The 17547-nt window shown below is 42.6% G+C and overlaps 1 protein-coding gene and 1 non-coding gene across 2 annotated transcripts in view; one reads left to right on the top strand and one right to left on the bottom strand.

The window, feature by feature from the left end:
- Nucleotides 1-1461: 1461 nt before the first annotated feature.
- The window catches only part of Ubr3 (ubiquitin protein ligase E3 component n-recognin 3), a 128909-nt gene continuing 112823 nt past the window's right edge, over nucleotides 1462-17547 (top strand). The window contains exon 1 of the mRNA XM_055599958.1: nucleotides 1462-2033. Within this exon, the coding sequence (XP_055455933.1) occupies nucleotides 1492-2033 (542 nt within the window). The 5' untranslated portion in view covers nucleotides 1462-1491. The remainder of the gene's footprint in view (nucleotides 2034-17547) is intronic.
- On the bottom strand, nucleotides 12449-12573 carry LOC129671800 (U6atac minor spliceosomal RNA). Its single transcript, XR_008719393.1, has one exon. It is a non-coding gene; the product is annotated as a U6atac minor spliceosomal RNA (small nuclear RNA).

Genomic DNA, 17547 nt, shown 5'->3' with positions numbered 1-17547 from the left:
CAAGAGGCAGAGCAAGAAACCCGCTGACAGAGATGAAAGAGTAGGAGGGACTTTGAATTGAGGGGTATTTAAGACAGCGTGGAGGAAGAGCTTTTAGCTTAAGCTCTGGTTTTAGCTTTAGCTTCAGCTCCTCAGCTCTCTGGCTTTTTGGGCTTTGAGCTAGCAAGCCTTTGGCCTTGGTGGGTTTTTTTGTTTTTGTTTTTTGCCTTTCCCTCCTGGGCTGTCAGCTGAACTAGTGAGCCTTTTGAGTTTTTTCCATCCAGACCTGAGCTGAGAAGGAAGGTCAGTTGGGCACTTTCTCTGCCTCTCTGAGCTGGCAGGTTTTCACCACAGCATCAGGCTCCTGAGTCTTTATCGGTAAAGCAGAACGGTTGGGATTTTCACTTTTTAAAAACAATACCAACTCAAATAAATAGAGTGTAATTTAAAAAGGACAATAAGAATATATCTTACATTTTATTCGGATGGTGACTCACTCCTTTAATCCTGGTACTCTGGAGGCAGAGGCAAGTGGATCTCTGTGAGTTCAGGGACAGCCCAGTCTACAGAGTGTGTTCCAGGCCATCTGAGGCTACACAGAGAAACCCCGTCTCTATAAACAAAAACCAACCAAACAAACAAAAAACCCAAACAAAAACCCAAACAAAACCACAAACACAATGTATTGTACTTTTTAAAAGAATTTATTGGGGCTGGAGCACTCACTGGATGTTCTTCCAAAGGAGCGGAGTTCAATTCCCAGCACAAACACTTGGCGGCTCGCAGCCATCTCTAACTCCAGTTCCGCTGATGCCCTCTTCTGGCATCCACAGGATTAACACCCATAACATAAAATAATAATAATAAAAAGAGTTTATCTTAGGAGATTCACCTAGAGGTGGCTCAGGGGTTAAGAGCACTGACTACTCTTCCAGAAGACCCAGGTTCAATTCCCAGCAACCACATGGCAGCTCACAACTGTGACTCTGATATCTGACAGCCACAGAACATACATGCAGGCAAAACACCAACGCACATAAGATAAAAATTGTTTCCCTGACTCGGGGAAATATTTGGGAGGCAGCTTCAATAATAGCAGGGGTAGAGTAGTTACTAAGACTCTGATAACAAGAATCACCATCTGAAGACCAGATGCGGATGCCTGAAACACGTTTGGTAGGTGTTGAGTAGTAACTCCTATGTTCCAGGCAAGTAAAGAAAAGAACACTCTCATGAACGACCGTCTGTGCGCCGGGCTCCTGCGTTCAGCAGCTGACAGTTTTCAAAGTCGGGAGGCAACAGGCAGGGGAGGACCGCAGCGGCGGACCCCGGGCCGGCGAGGGGCGGGGCCTGGCCGGGAGGGCGTGCGCAGGGGCGGGGAGCGCGCCGAGGTGCTGTGCGGCGCCGGGTATCGCGAGAGTCGGGCGGGCCGAGCCATCGCAGCAGTCGATCCCCCCCACCCTCCCGGGAGGAGCCGCGGGCCCTGGACTCTCCAAATTCTGAGCTCTCATCATGGCGGCGGCGGCGGCCGCGGCGGCCGTCGGGGGCCCGCAGCCGCCCCAGCCGGAGGCGGCCGCGCAGGGCCCGGCGCTGGACAAGGCGGCCACCGCGGCGCACCTGAAGGCCGCCCTCAGCCGGCCGGACAACCGTGCGGGCGCCGAGGAGCTGCGGGCGCTGCTGGAGCGGGTGTTGAACGCGGAGCGGCCGCTGGCCGGGGCTGCGGGCGGCGAGGAGGCGGCGGGCGGCGGCGGCGGCCCGGGCGCGGCCGAGGAGGACGCCCTGGAGTGGTGTAAGTGCCTTCTGGCCGGCGGCGGCGGCTACGAGGAGTTCTGCGCGGCCGTGCGGGCCTACGACCCCGCGGCGCTCTGCGGCCTGGTCTGGACGGCCAACTTCGTGGCCTACCGCTGCCGGACGTGCGGCATCTCCCCCTGCATGTCGCTGTGCGCGGAGTGCTTCCACCAGGGCGACCACACCGGACACGACTTCAACATGTTCCGCAGCCAGGCCGGGGGCGCCTGCGACTGCGGGGACAGCAACGTGATGCGGGAGAGTGGGTGAGTGGAGCCCCCGAGAGGCGACCCCGGGCCGTGTGGTCCTGCGGGGGGAGGCCGTGGGGAAATCTGGGAGCCGACCCTCATCCGTCCCGGGGAGCTTGGAGGCAGGGGGGTGCCGGGGAGGGCGCAGACACAAGGGGTTGGAGGTGGCTGAGCTGTCACTGGTGGGAAGGGGATAGGGAGGAGAGGAGAGCATGTGCGGGGAGCCAGGCTGGGAGTATTCGAGGAGGTCAAGGTGGGCGAGTGATGGGGAAAATGGATTCAGTGCGTAGGGCGAGAGGGCAGGGAGGAGGAGGAGCGGGTTCTTGGAGGAATCTGGTGTGGGGCTGCCAGTTGTATACTTGTTGGGAAAAGGTGTGCAGCTGCCTGGCCGGCTCCGGGAGAGGAGCCTTAGAAGTGATTTAGATTGACTGGGAGGGAGTGGTTTGGGATCTGAATTGGGTCACAGGATGGTGAGGGTCGGGGAGAGGGTCTTGTAACTGCAGGTTAGGACCCTTGGGGGAAAAGCATCTGAACTAGGTCTGTGTGTCTGTGTGAGGGACCTAGCTGTGGAGCTAATGGGGGTTGAGGAAGAAGGGGGAGGGAGGGGCTTGCATAAAAAGGGGCTGTTGAGCTGTCAGAGTATTTGGTGTGCTGGAGTGACCGAGAATTGGGCTCCTGGGCCCCGGAGCTGTCACATCTAGAATACTCTTCACACCAAAAGAAGGAGGAAATCAGTGAGCGATTTAGGAATCAAATGCTGGGTTTTGTTTAGTTAAGGGCGCCTTAATCATTAACATGAGACCGTCCATCCAAAAGGAGACACTCCACACAGGCGTCTTTGACAAACGCGTGGATGTGTGCAGTGCACCCATGTTGTAATCCGCTTACACTAAAATCCTTCGTGATAAATTCCTTAAATAGTCATCAAGACTCAGAGGCTGGAGATGAGCTTTCTGAGAAGCTTAAGAAAACGATTCAGAAAGGAGATAGTAGGAGCTTGCAAATAATAGTAATCAGGGCTAGCAATTATAACTGGAGTTTTTTGCCTTACTTTTAGCATTTTAATATTTATATATTATAAATTATAAAAGCCAAAATAATCTATAATAAAAATTCCCTCCTTTCTGGTCCCTTATCTGCCACTTCCGTCTCGCCGCTGTTAAGTTTCTCTTAGTCCAAAGCAAGCAACAACGCCTGCTGTCTCCTTTCACCCAAAAGGTAACATTGTTTTCCGTCTTGCCTTTTTTTCACTTTGATGTTTCACATCAGTGAATCAGTTTCCTGATTTTATAGTGCTACACAGTGTTCCATGAATTTGCCCTTGATTTAATAATATCGTTTGATGGGCATGAAGATTCCTAGTACAAAATATGAACAGGTGTGCCTGTCTTCTCTCACCTGTACAAGAATATCAATGGGTGAATTTACAAAGGTGGGATTTAAAAATTGTCCTTCCTGAGGTTTGTTATAATTAATGTATGGAATGGCCTGGTTTCCAATAGCTTCTTTAACAGTGTTATTAAAACTTTAGGTATTTTCTGTTTGATGGAAGTGGTCAGATTTTAACTGCTTTACATTATTTAATCTGTAACAATTTTGAGATACTTACTGTTATTGTTTCCATTGAATTGGAGAGGAAAATAGAGCACAGATTTTAAAACGTTGCTAAAGGTTACCCAGATAGTAAACTAGACACTCTGGCCATCAATCTTGACCGCTCAGCTGCTTCTCCCCACTGCCAGTGTTAAACACATTCTTTAATTAGTTTGGTTTTGGGGATTTATCTGGGGTATTATGCATGCTAAAAAAATGTGCCCTTCCACTTCTTACACCATCAGCTCCTAAATACTATTCTTTCTGGTTTTCCTGTTCAATACTGTTTTTTGTTTTTAAATGGAATTTTAAAACCTCCAATTAAAAAATAAACTTGTTATTTTTATTGTATGTATGTGTATTTTGTGTAGACAGGGGGCAACTTTGTGGAGTCAGTTCTCTCCTTACACCTTTATGTGGGCCTCTGGAGACCAAATCAGGTAGTTGGGCTTGTGTGGTAAGCTCTTTTCATGCTGACCATCTTGCTGCCACATCCTCCTTTTTAAATGAGAACGGTCAAGTCATGAATGACCTAGACCACATTTTTTTTTAAAGATTTATTTATTTATTACTTTATTATTTATCCAGCATTCTGCCACCGTGGGTACCTGTGCACCGGAAGAGAGCACCAGACCTCACTATGGATGGTTATGAGCCATCATGTGGTTGCTGGGAATTGCACTCAGGATCGTTGGAAGAACAGCCAGTGTTCTTAACCTCTGAGCCATCTCTCCAGCACCAGATTTAGAGCAATTTTATACATATACTGAGACATTTTTATTTCTTGTTCTAGGTTAGCATTCAGGGGAACTAATAATGAAAGAAATACTGTTGGTTCTTCCCTGGAATTTGGAACAAAGTGGTAATTAGCAGGTTTTTCTGGATGAAATGCAAATCTGGCATTTTAAACTTATGATGCTTCATTCTGAAAGTGGAAATGATGTTAGTAGGGTTTTTGTTTTGTTTAAGATAGGTTCTTGGAACTTGCTGTGTAGACCATGACAGCTTTGAACTTTCAGTGACCCTCTTGCTTCTGACTCTCAAGTGTTGTAATATGTGTGAGCCTATTGTGTTGGGACTTTTTCTCTCTTCCTCCTCTTCCTTCATTTCTCCTTTCTTCTGTGAGACGGGCAGGATCTTAAAGTCTGACTCCAGCTGGTTGTGAATTCATGGTCTTCTTCCTGCTTCATTTCTCTGAATGCTGGGATTACAGGTGTGAGTCATTATGCTCAGCTTCCAATGAGTATTTATTTAATTATTTAGAATACAAACACAGATTTAGGGCATCCGTGCTGTAGGTAAGTCTGTGCATTTTTATTGAGGTTTCAGGGAATTTATTTTCCTCATGGGAGCAGTTGCGTGTGAATTGACATCTAATATTTACAGATTTAATTGTTCTCATAGAAAAACAGAACTGTTGCCTGTGTGTCCCACGAGTTGCCATGTCTAGTGTCATGGACGAGACTGAACAGGCATGTTATTATTCGGAAATTTTACAACCTAGTGCTTTAAGTGGAATAATCTGGGCTGAATACCTACCTACTCTACTACCTTTAGAGGGATAGATAATGATGGCCAGAAATGTAGGCTAAGATGCAGCTTCTGGAATTATTTTAGAACTAGAAATCAACAGGTTATAATGGTGTTCTAGGTGGGCAGACCTTTGTTACCTTGGAAACAGTATCCAAAAGTTGCTTAAAAAACAGAGTGCAGCTGGGTGTGGTAGCACTCGCCTTTGGTCCCAGCGCTCTGGGAGGCAGAGGCAGGCAGATCTCTGTGAGTTGGAGGCTAGCCTGGTCTACAGAGTCCAGCATAGCCAAGGCTACACAGAGAAACCCTGTCTCAAAACAAAACAAAACAACAACAACAAAAAAAACCCAAAACAAAACAAACAAAAAACTGAGAATGCATGTATTTTGGAGTTGCTCTTCTCATTAGCGTAACAGTGTGTCAGTTCCACTGGTTAGGCAGTCTCAGAAAGATTCCACTTTCCTTGTAAACTTATTACTGTATTTATTGATCAATTGCAGTGCTTGGGATTGAACCCAGGGCCTTATTTGTAACTAGGAATATGCTCTATCCCAGAGCTATATGTCCTGTGTATGTGTCCTTGATAAAAAAGAAATCTTGCTGTGCCTTAATCCTTTTCATGTGTCTGAATGTTGTGATATATGTTGGGAGGTTGTGTGGTTGGAGATGATCCATTATAACAATAGTATTTCATTTACAAATTTGCAATTATAGAAATATGAAAAAAATTCAGTTTTTTTTGTTTGTTTTGTTTTGTTTTTTTAAGCCAGGGTCTCTGTTTTAAATCACTCTGTAGACCAGGCTGGACTTGAGCTCGCAAAGATTCACCTGCTTCTGCCTCTTGAGTGCTGAGATAAGGCAAGTGCCATCATTCCTGGTTTCAACTATTTTTGGTTTAGTAATATTGCTATTGTCAGTGTAAAGTAGTATTAGCAGATACATGAAACAGAGAGAAAATAATTGAGAACTCATTTGTGAGCTGATATCACAAAGGATATGGGAATGATGTATTAATATATGTAAAACTGGGCTTAGTGGTTAAGAGTAATTATGACTCTTCCAGAGAACCGGGTTCAGCTTCTAGCACCCACATGATGGCTTACAACCACTATTATTCCAGTTCCAGGGGACCCAGCATCCTCTTCTAGCCCCTGACGGTACTGCACACATGTGGTGCACGTGCATACAGATACAGGCAAAACACATACACATAAAATAAAAATAAAATAAATCTTGAAAAGCTAAGCAATGCATAATCAAATGATGTTTTTGTCCATGGTGCTGGTGATTGAAGCTGTGCTTTCTACATGTACAAGAGTCACTTGTATAAGAATAAGAGTGATCTTTGCTCTAAATGGTTGATTGTTGTGGAAGAACATTAGACCGCTAGATGGGTTCATCTGGCTGGTTCCCAAACAATCCAGACAGAGACCTTTTAAAGCACAGTAACTGGGCAGATATCAACCCTCTAAGCTATTTTGCTGTTTCCCAGCCGTATACCTCATGTTACTTGCCATAATAGTTCCTGTCTGGGATGCCTCTGTTCTATCAGGTCAGTCCTCATGGCCACCTGCTCATGGTCCATACTGTCCCATGGCAGCTTCCTTCCCTCTGGCTTTCTCTATTTTCCGGCTACATCTTCTGCTTCCTCTTTCCCTTCCTCCCAGCCTAGCGGTCCCTCTGAGACCCCAAGCCTGGGAACCTAAGCTCCACCTACTTCTCATCTGCCCAGTTACAGGCTCCAGCAACTTTATTAACCTATCAACTTTAAGTTAGGTAGAGCAAGGTTTACCCAACAAAGACTGTTGTAGATTGAGAATGCATTCATCTGGGTGGCAACCAGATCTTGGGGGCCTGTGATTAGCATTAGAATACATAGCATCAGAACAATTCTCAATAGTTGATGGGTGGGTGAACTTAAAAAACAAGACAAAAGAAAGCAAAACTGTGATGAAAAATTTAAAATAATTTCTGGCTGGCTGGTTTTAGGCTTATGTGATAATAAACAGAACTGGGATTTTAAACATTTCTTTAATTTTGATGTGTTTTGACTATTAATATATTATCATGTATTATAGACCTTAATTTTTTTTTCTACTTTGCTTTCTTCTATATTTTAAGGTCCTTAAAAAAAAAAAAAAAAGCACCCTGGAGGCCAGCTTAGTACATTTAATAGTTGCTTCCTAATTTGGGCTATTAAGTTGGGCTATATATGAAAAGCTGCCCTAAGAGTACATTCCCTTATTATTCAGGAAATGGCAGTGATTATCAGATTCACAGCAGCTGTTTTCAGAGTGTTTAGGATAGTCTTCCCCACCTTTAAAATGTCAAAAGTAGTACACTTTGGCTATAACATAAAAATGAGTGGATAAAACAAAAGGTCAAGGTCCCTTTCTTCATCCATTCTTCAATAAGGGATTTCTCTCATTTTAATTTGACCTTAATTATGCATTTAAAAGGTTAGCAAATGGATCAGTATTTCTAGCTGTTTTGTTGGAAATATTTAGGTAGTTTGACTTGTGACAGTGCTGAAGTGGCGGCAGTGAGTATCTGGTTAACACTCTTTCTCTTTATTATTTCTGGCAACATATTGGACAGTGTCTCATATTAGTACATAATTCATTGTTTTTTGTTTTTTTTTAAGATTTTTTTTTCTGTTTTATGTATCTGAGCGTTTTGCTTGAATGTATGTTTGTGCACTACTTGAATGCCTGGTGCTAGAAGAGGGCTTTGGATCTGCTGGAACTAGAGTTACAGACAGTTTTGAGTCACCAGGTGGGTAGGTGCTGAGAATTGACCTTGGTCCTCTGGAGGAGCAGTCAGTGCTCTTCACTCTGAGCATCTCTGTAGCACCCCAGCCCTCCTTTTTTTTTTTTTTTTTAGTTAATTTTATTTTTTTCTTATCAGTTACATTTTATTAACTCTGTATCCCAGCCGTGTCCTGCTCCCTCATTCCCTCCCAATCCCACCCTCCCTCCCTCCTCTCCACCTTGCCCCTTTCCAAGTCCACTGATGGGGGGGACCTCCTCCCCATTCATCCGATCCTGTTTTATCAGGTCTCTTCAGGACTGGCTGCGAAGCCCTCCTCTGTGGCCTAACGGGACTGCTCCTCCCTTCACCCCACCCCTTTTTGAGACAGGTTTGGCTGTGTCGAGCAGGCTGGCCTTGAGCTCCCAGGGCTCTGCCTGCCCCTGCCCCCTGAGTGCTGGGGTCACTGATGTGCCTCGCACTGTCACTCTCTTTTCAAAAGTTATGTTAAAATACTGTAGGCGATGTTGCCATATACATTCTTCCCAGTGTATGAGTTGGTTTCTTTCTATCCTGGCCCATATAACACGTGTAATATTTTATTTTTTGATTTTCACAGACTTTTTTTTTTTTTTTTTAATCTCAGACAGAAAACTTAGCAATGTTAGCAGTCTAGCAATAGGTTCTGTATAGCCTTTTGCCTTTTCCAGCGTGGTGGTGTGGCTTTTTGGCAAGCTATGGATTTAGGCAATGGTCGTGCATGTCTTCCTGTGGACGAAACATACCAGCCTTCTTTTTGATGAGGCTGAAGGGAATCCCCATCTGAGGTCCAGAGCTGGTTTGTCATTAGTTTAGTAGTGTCATTGGGTATCATACTTTTTATGAATTATTGTTGCACAACTTTATGGCTTTTGGTCTTTGCTGTCCTATGTCCAGGTAAAACCAGAGAAATTAATACTGCTTAGTTATCTGACAGTGTCTGCTTAGTGTTTTTGACTTTCCCTTTTCCTTTTGCTTCCCTCTTTGGTGCCAAGGTTTATTCTTTTCTTGTCTGTCCATTTAGTCCTTCCCATCGTCTATTACCATCATAATCGAGGGCCTTCATCACATCATGCCCTTCCTTTTCTATAAGGTCCATTGTCCTGGCTGTCTCAGTACTATTATCTGTCTACATGCCGGTCTGTGTTGGTTTCTCTTGTGCTGTAGGCCCCTCTCCGTTATTTTACACCCCTCTGATTGAAGAAGCTCAGTGTGAGTTTGAAATCCACAATGAATGGAACTCATCTCTAAGGCAGTGTTTGTATAGCACAAATGTGAAGCTGTGATGCAGTGCTTGATTTTGAGTTAACAGTTTCTATTTATCCCTAGTTTATACTTCTGTAGGTAATGGATTTTCAGTACAAATTTGATAATAAACATGCCTTTACTCTCCCATTTATATCCTATTTACACACACTGGCATTTTAGCAAATTAATTAATTAATCCTGTTATATAATGTTGTTGGTAGAAAGTATTAGAAATTTTATATATATATAATATATAATAATTTTAATATATATATATATATATTTTTTTTTTTTGAGACAGGGTCACACTGTTTACCTGTCCAGCCTGGAACTTACTATGTGGTTTGGGCTGGCCTTGAACTCATGGAGATCCTTTTACCTCTGCCTTTTGAGTGCTAAATTTAAAGGCATGCACTACCACTCGTGGTAGATATTTGCATGCATTACTTGTAAAAAATTTTTTTCCCTGTGAGCTTGGAATTTTCTTTAATGAAATAGTCATCTAACTGAAGTTTTGTTCCTTCAAACAAAGGAACAAACACCTTTCATGATGTAAGATCATGGAGGAAGAAGAGCTGAAGAAACTCGTTTTTTTTTTTTTTTTTTTCTGTACTCATTGTCCTTTTTCATTACTAATTTACTAGAAGTAGTATGGACATGATTTCTGATTTCAGTTGGTAGAGTATTTTGTGGCATCTTCATGGTAATTAAGTATAGCAGCAATTTGGAAGTTCTCTTAGTTGGAATTGTTTCTCCATTTATCACTATAATACTTTAGAACTTTTAAACTATGATACAAATTGAATAGAGCAAAAATACAAAAATAAACATACCATTGTACACCACTGAGAGGAATAGACTTAAGCGTCACCATATTTGCTTTTAGAAAGAAAACTAAAGCCTCACCCTTGGTTTGTTTTTTTTTCCCCTTTGTTTCTCTGGCATTTGCCATTATCCTGAAATCTGTCATATCCATGCAGACTTTTAGGGTTGAGGTCTAGCATCTGTGACTTCACAGGCAATTGGTGGGAGGAGTTGAAGCAGAGAACATTTTGGTGACATGGAGAGGGTCTGGTTGAAGCCTCTTGCCAGCTGAGAATCAAGAGTTCTTTCACATCAACTTAGCTTGAAGTCTTTCCCCCTTGACAGGAAGGATACATGCCTAACCCTGAGGCTTCTGCTTTTTTTTTTTTTTAATTTTAAAAGATTTTTATTTATTATTTATGATGTATACAGTGTTCTGTCCGCATGCACACCTTCACGCCAGAAGAGGGCACCAGACCTCATTATAGATGGTTGTCAGCTACCATGTGGTTGCTGAGAATTGAACTCAGAACCTCTGGAAGAACAGTCACTGCTCTTAACCTCTGAGCCATCTCTCCAGCTCAAGGCTTCTGTTTGTATCTTACTGGATTTAATCGCACCCAAGGTGCCTCCAGAGCCACCCTGTCAAAAAGAAAGTAGCTTAAAAGTAGCTTAAAAGTAAACAAGGCAGTATATAAAGCTAATGCTAAGAAACAATTGCAAATCTCTTGAGAAGACAGGCCACATCTGATTATGTCTTATTCCTTCCCAGAGGGTCTCTGTGCTTAAATCCCTGTGCTTAAACAATCACATTAAATGGTCCTTTGGTCCTTTTAATATAGTGTCTTTTTAAAAAAAAAAAAAAAAAATTATCTACTTTACATCCTGATCGTAGCTCTCTCCCTCTTCTCCTCCTGGTCTCACCCTCCCGTCACTCCCTCCCCACCCCCATTCCCTGTTCCTCAGATAAAGGGAGCCCACTCTCCTCCTGCCTTCCCCCCATTAAGTCACATGAGCGAGTCCTCTTCCCTGTTGTCTGGTAAGCAGCCCTGCCAGGGAGGAGTGATCAGAAAACAGGCAACAGAGTCTATGTCAGAGAACAGCCCCTGCTCCCCTTACTAGGGACCATCTATGACATGTGTGTAGGGGGCCTAGGTCCACTCTATGCATGGTCCTTGGTTGGTGCTTCAGTCTCCTCAAGCTCCTCTGGGCCCTGGTTAGTTGGCTCTGTTGGTCTTCTTGTGGAGCTTCTGGCACTTGCAGATCCTTCTATCTTTCCTCCCACTTTTCCACAAGGCTCCCTATGCTTCCCCAATGTTTGGCTGTGAGTCTCAGCATCTGTTTCTACCTGCTGCTGGTTGGAGCATCTCAGAGGACAGCTATGCTAGGCTCTTGTTTTGTTCCCTCTCTTCAGCCAGCTCCGCTGTCTAGTCTATTTCCTCTTCTGAGTGAGATTTAAGCATCTTCCTTGGAATCTTCTGGTTATTTAACTTCTTTGGGCCTGTGCCTTGTAGTATGCTTACCCTGTATTGCATGGCTGAAATCCCCTTATAAGTGAGTATATACTATGTGTGTCTTTCTGGGTCTGGGTAACTTACTAAGGATAATTTTTTAAGTTCCAGCCATTTGCTTGCAAATTTCATGATTCCCTTGTTTTTAATGGCTAAGTAGTATTCTGCTGTGTAAATGTGTCACAGTAATATGGTGTCTTTTTAATGAAACGTGTTTCTTCTCTGAGAAGCCTGCACCTGTGTTGCCAGGTGAGTCTTAACTCTTTTTCCCTGGTCGCCATCCTGCTTTAAAAAACTGCAACTCTGCTTCGTGTTTGCTGGTCCTGTAATGAGTTTCTGTGTCAAAGTCAATAGTTCTGGATGTGGCTGAGTAGAGTTCCCTGAAAAGAACTCAAGCTGCTGTGGCTGCCTAGAACTGTGTTTCTTCCGTGTCACTGATGATGGAACAGCTTTTGGTTTTACTGATCTTTTTTCTTCTGTTTTCCTGCACTCTGAAATTTGTTGCTATCTATTTCCTATTTTCATTAATCTTTTTGTTTTAATTTTCTCATGACAGTATAGCTCATTAATTGCTCGTTTCTGGCGTTTGTGTTTGTGTGTGGTGTGTGTACAGACACACGTGGGTGTGAGGGTGTATGTCGTGTACTTGTCAGTGGCTGTTGGCACATGTGTGCATGTGCACAGCCATGTGTGTATGTTTCCATGTTGAAGCCAGAGGTTGACGTCAGGTGCTTTTATCACTCTCCACATTTTCTAAATTCAATTTTTGTTTACCTGTGCATATGTTTCGAGGTCAGAGAACAATTGTGGGAGTTGGTTTTCTCCTTCCACCATGAGGTCCTCAGGGATTGAACTCAGGTCATCAGGCATAGCAGCAGGCATCTTTCTTTTTTTTTCTTTTATATTTTTTTGTATTAATTACAGTTTATTCGCTTTGTATCCTGGCTGTAGCCCCCTCTCTGAAAACAGTGGTTAGATTCCACGAGTAGGTGGCAATGCCTTAAGCATATGTGTGTTGTTAGGCCCAAGGGCCTCTTCCATCCTTGTCAAGGGGAGTGCTAACCTTCTCACCTTTCATATAACACCGCAGACATCTTTTCTTGCTGAGCCATCTTTTGTTTTTTTTTAGAGAGGTTCTCACTGTACTTAAAGCTCATCAGTTTAGCTAGGCTGGGTGGCCAGTGAGCTTCAGAGCTTTGGTTATCTCCTCGTTTACTGCTGGATTTACAGGTATGCACCACTATGCCCAGTGTTTTATGTGAGTTCTCAGGCTTGGTGCCTACACAACGGGCACTCGACTACTGAGCCACCTCCTCTTCAGCCCTACTGTGCTTTGCCAGTAAGATTTTTGTTGTTGTTGATGTTTTGTTTGTTTTTTTCTTTTAGACAGGGTTTCTCTGTGTAACTCTATCTGTTGTGGAACTTGCTCTGTAGATCAGGCTGGACTCCCAACTCAGAGATCCGCCTGCCTCTGCCTCCTGAGCTCTTGGATTAAATGTGTGCGCCACTGCCTGCACCACCACTGCCCAGCCTTTTATTTTTCTCTTTTGGTTTTTAGCATCTACTTCTGTCCTCTTGTTCCTGTGCGTTTCGAAAGGCTCTGTTGTTTTGTAGTAGTTTGTAGTGGTGCCCAGGTCTTCCAGCTTTTTAGGATACTTTTTGTATCCAGGGGCTCAGTGAAAGCTTTGCAAGCAGTCTGCCATCGAGTTACATGTGTAACTCTTAAGTTTTTAATAGTTTTTGTTTACTTGTTCCACTAATTATTAAGAAAGTACTGAGCAGGTATCAAAGCTTGCAAGCCTGATGACCTGAGTTCAATCCCTGAAATCACATGGTACAAGAAGAGAAACAATTCCTGAAAGTTGTCCTCTGACTTTCATACATACTCTGTGGCACATGTATGGGTCCCCTACACATATGAATAGAAAAATAAATAAATATAATGAAGAAAATGAAAAAGCTGCTTTCATTGTGTCTTGACTTTTTTACTCAGTATAAACTTCTGATAGTGATACCTAGATCTTGTACACGAAGAACACTTGGGGCTGTAGTCTTATTTAAGTCTGCTGTCTGGTTTTTCCCTCGCGTTCCTTCTTCTTTGGATTTTTTTTTTTTTTTTTTTTTTCTGGTGATAACTCATTCTATAGCCCAGGCTGACCTGGAACTTTCTATATAATTTTATATATATAGGACTGGCCGCAAACTTGAGACAGTCCTGCTACAGCCTGCTAAATACATGAGGGCATGAGTCATTCTCCATGCCTTGCTTGAATTTTGTTTGCTTGCCTGCCTGCCTGCCTGTCTGTCTATCTCTCTCTCTCTATCGGTTACTTGTATTTATGTTCCCTTTGCTAGCTTATAATTTTTACTCTACTGTGATATGGAGCAAGTGCTTGATGCCCAGTGCCAATACTATGGTACTGGTGTTTGTAAGAAGAAAGAGCTTTAATAGCACACGCCTTTAATCCTAGCAGATACAGGCATATCTCTGTGAGTTTGAGGCCAGCCTGGTCTCCAGAATGAGTTCCATGACAGCCAGGATTACACAGAGAAACACTGTCTCGAAAAGTCAAAAAACAAAACAACAACAACATCAAAAGAGCTTTAGTGGCTTTAATGTAGGTTATTTGACAAGGAGACAAAAAGAATGGTAAAATCTCTCCCTGATTGGCCATTAGCAAAGAAATTTAAGTGTCCTGGGAGAAAAGGAAACTGATTGGTTGAAGCCAAAAATTTTGGTGAAATAATTGGTGTCAGATATGTCAGACCAGAATACTTTGTAATTGAGGAGTTTCTGGATCCATCCTGCAACTGTGGTTGGCATCTATTTCGAATCTGTGCATTTGTTATGTGCACACACTGTAGGCAGTTGTAAAGTATGCAAGTAGGTGTTGAGGCCAGAGGTAGATGGGGGTGCTTTCCTCTGTTGCTCTTCACCTGTTGTTTGAGACTGGGTCTCTTGTTGAGCCTGGGGCTTGGTGTTTAGGCTGCTCTTTCTGGGTACCGAGCCCCTGCTCTGCCTGCCTCCCGTTTTCCGTTGCTGGGGTTACAAGTGGGTGCTGCTCTGCCTCGCTCTTTATGTGGGTGCTGGGGTGCCAAATTCAGGAGCTCATGCTTGCTTAGCAAGGACTTTACCTACTGGGCCATTTCCCTGACTTGTCTACTTTTCTTTGGGCATTTGAAACTATAATTATATTGTCATAATTTTGATAGCTTCATGTTTTAAATATCCACTCAGTTGCTCATCCTCTGACTTACTCTAAAGTAAAAGAGGGTTAGATTTCTACAGACAGGGACTTTACCACTGTAGGTAGGGTTACTCCTTTTTTTCTCATTGAGAAAGTTGGAAGCGGTGGATTGCTTGTGTTTAAAGTTTCATACACATGTAGATATATTTGTGTATATGGATTTCTTTTCTTCTTACTAGTGCTGGGAATCTAACCAGGGTCCTATACATGCTGAGCATGTGTTCTGAACTATACCTCAAATTTGCAGTAATAGTTGGGATTTTAATGTAAGTTATGAGTTCCTTTTTTTTAAAAAAAAAAATTTATCATGTATACAGTGTTCTGCCTGCATGTACACCTGCATGCCAGAAGAGGGCACCAGATCGAATTATAGATGGTTGTGAGCCATCATGTGGTTGCTGGGAACTTAGGACCTCTGGAAGAGCAGCTAGCACTCCTAACCTCTAAGCCATCTCTCCAGCACAAGTTATGAATTCCTATGTTAGTAAGTCTTTTTTTTTTTTTTCCTCGTTACCAACTTTTATATACAAAGGAGAGAGTTTTAAAATGTCTGTGCAGAGTTTATAGGAGTTTCTGGGGCTGTGTATATTGGTGTGCATTAACAGTCCCAGCCGTGGGTGGTGGAGATAGACAGATTAGGAGTTCAGAGGCAGCCGTAGCTACTGTAGGGATTTTGAAGCCAGTCTGGGCCATGAGACCTTCCTAAAAAATCCTTGCTACAAGGCCCCTTCTAAAACAAAACAAAAACCTGAAATATGGCTGGCTATTCATGTATCACTGCCTCTTTAGGAAATATCACAAAATATTTATCTAATACCTTATTCTAATTAAAATGAACTCATTGTAGTTATAAAATCTGAAAGTAAACAAAGTTTTCAGAAGGTTTAAAAGAACTGTAGAGGAGATGGAGAAATGGCTCAGGGGTTAAGAGTGCTTTGCTGCTCTTTGAGAAGGCCCCAGTTTGATTCCCAGCACATACATGTGGTCGTGATCACCGGTTACACCAATGGCAGAGGTGTGGCACCCCACCCCACAGCCCCATTTGGGCTACACATACACGTAGATAAGAAAGAATGCATCTTAAAACAGCGATCTGTAGAGTGTTAGAGTGTTATGTACTAAGGTTAGTAAGAGGTCAGGGAGGCTCATCCTTAACGCTGAGTGATAAGCTAAAGGAATTGGTTAGGATGGGACAGTGACCATTCTGGGGCCAAAACACAGGGCAGTGTTTTAGGTAGCCTTTGGCTAGTTAAGAATTGTAAACATTTTTCCTGTTTTATCATTGACAAGTGAATGTGTGTGCTAATTTTTTTCCTAATAGGGTTTTTCCTGATTAATTAATTTTTTTAAAAAGATCCGTCCATCCATCCATCCATCCATCCATCTATCCATCATCCATCCATCCAGTATACAATGTTCTGCCTGCATGTGTGCCTGTGTTCCAGAAGAGGGCACCAGATCTTATAGATGGTAGTGAGCTACCATGTGGTTGCTGGGAATTGAACTCAGACCCCCTAGAAGAGCAGCCAGTGCTCTTAGCTTCTGAGCCATCCCTTCATCACCCTGCTGGTCATTTTTTATGTTTATTAATGACCAATGGCACCTAAATTTTGTTAGGTGATATGGTTGTGGCTTAACTCTGTAGTGGAAAGTTTTTCCTAAAGCTTTCTTCTAATTCTCTCTCTCTCTCTCTCTCTCTCTCTCTCTCTGTGTGTGTGTGTGTGTGTGTATGTGTGTGTGTGAGAGAGAGAGAGACAATTTGAACATAACAATCTAACAGATAACCACAAAATGATAATTTTCTCATTACTCATTTTTTATTTTTTTGTTTAAAGGTTGCTTTCTTAGAGAACCAGAACATCTTTCATGTATTTATTGATTAGGGAGTACTTCTTTTGCAAATTGTTGATATCCTATCCTGATTTGTCTGTTGTTTTCTTTTTTCTTATCCATCTTTTTTTGTTTTTTTGAGACAGGTTTCTCTGTGCAGCCTTGTCTGTCCTGGACTTGCCTTGTAGACCACACTGGCCTTGACCGCACAGAGATTCACCTGCATCTGCCTCCTGAATGCTGGGATTAAGTGTGTGTGTCATCGTGTACAGCCTCATTTTCTTATCCATTTTAAAGAGTTTATAATCATATAATTATCTGTTTTGCATATTATATTTTCCAGTTAGTGTAGAAGCTAAATTTTACCAGATAGCCTTTCTATACTCTAAAATAACAAGAATATTATTTTCTTTCAGACTCTGTATATAATTTTTAATGTGAATGGAATTTATTTTGTGTGTTGTTTAAGGTAGGGATAGAATTTATTTCCTATGTTTAATGTATCATTTTTGACTGAAAGCAGTTTGTTAAAATTCTTTTCATGGGGCTAGAGAGATGGCTTAGCAGTTAAGAGTTCACACTGTTTGTGCAAAGAACCCCAGTTTGTTTCTTATCACCCACATTATATGCCCATAAACTACCGTAACTCAAGCTGCAGGGGATCTGATGCCTGTGGCTTTTGTGAGCATCTATACTCTTCTGTGCACACATACACACACATACGCGCACAATTAAATACGTCTTTTTGCCATATTGAGTTGTTATACTATGTTTATTATACATTTAAACTCATAAATTTACATACCAGTATCCTGGACGCAGTTGTAGTCTGTTGATGTGATTAAATTACCATATACAATGTTTTACAGATTAACTTATTTTCATTAATCATTTCTTTCAAGTGTTGCTATCATTTTTCATACCTAGGCTCTTTTATTTGATAGAATTAGTTTTGATTGATTCCATTGATTAATGACATTA

The sequence above is a fragment of the Psammomys obesus genome, unplaced genomic scaffold (assembly GCF_907164565.1).
Source record: "Psammomys obesus unplaced genomic scaffold, mPsaObe1.curated_primary_1811, whole genome shotgun sequence".
Classification (NCBI taxonomy): domain Eukaryota; kingdom Metazoa; phylum Chordata; class Mammalia; order Rodentia; family Muridae; genus Psammomys; species Psammomys obesus.
This window is presented reverse-complemented; position numbering and strand designations above follow the sequence as displayed.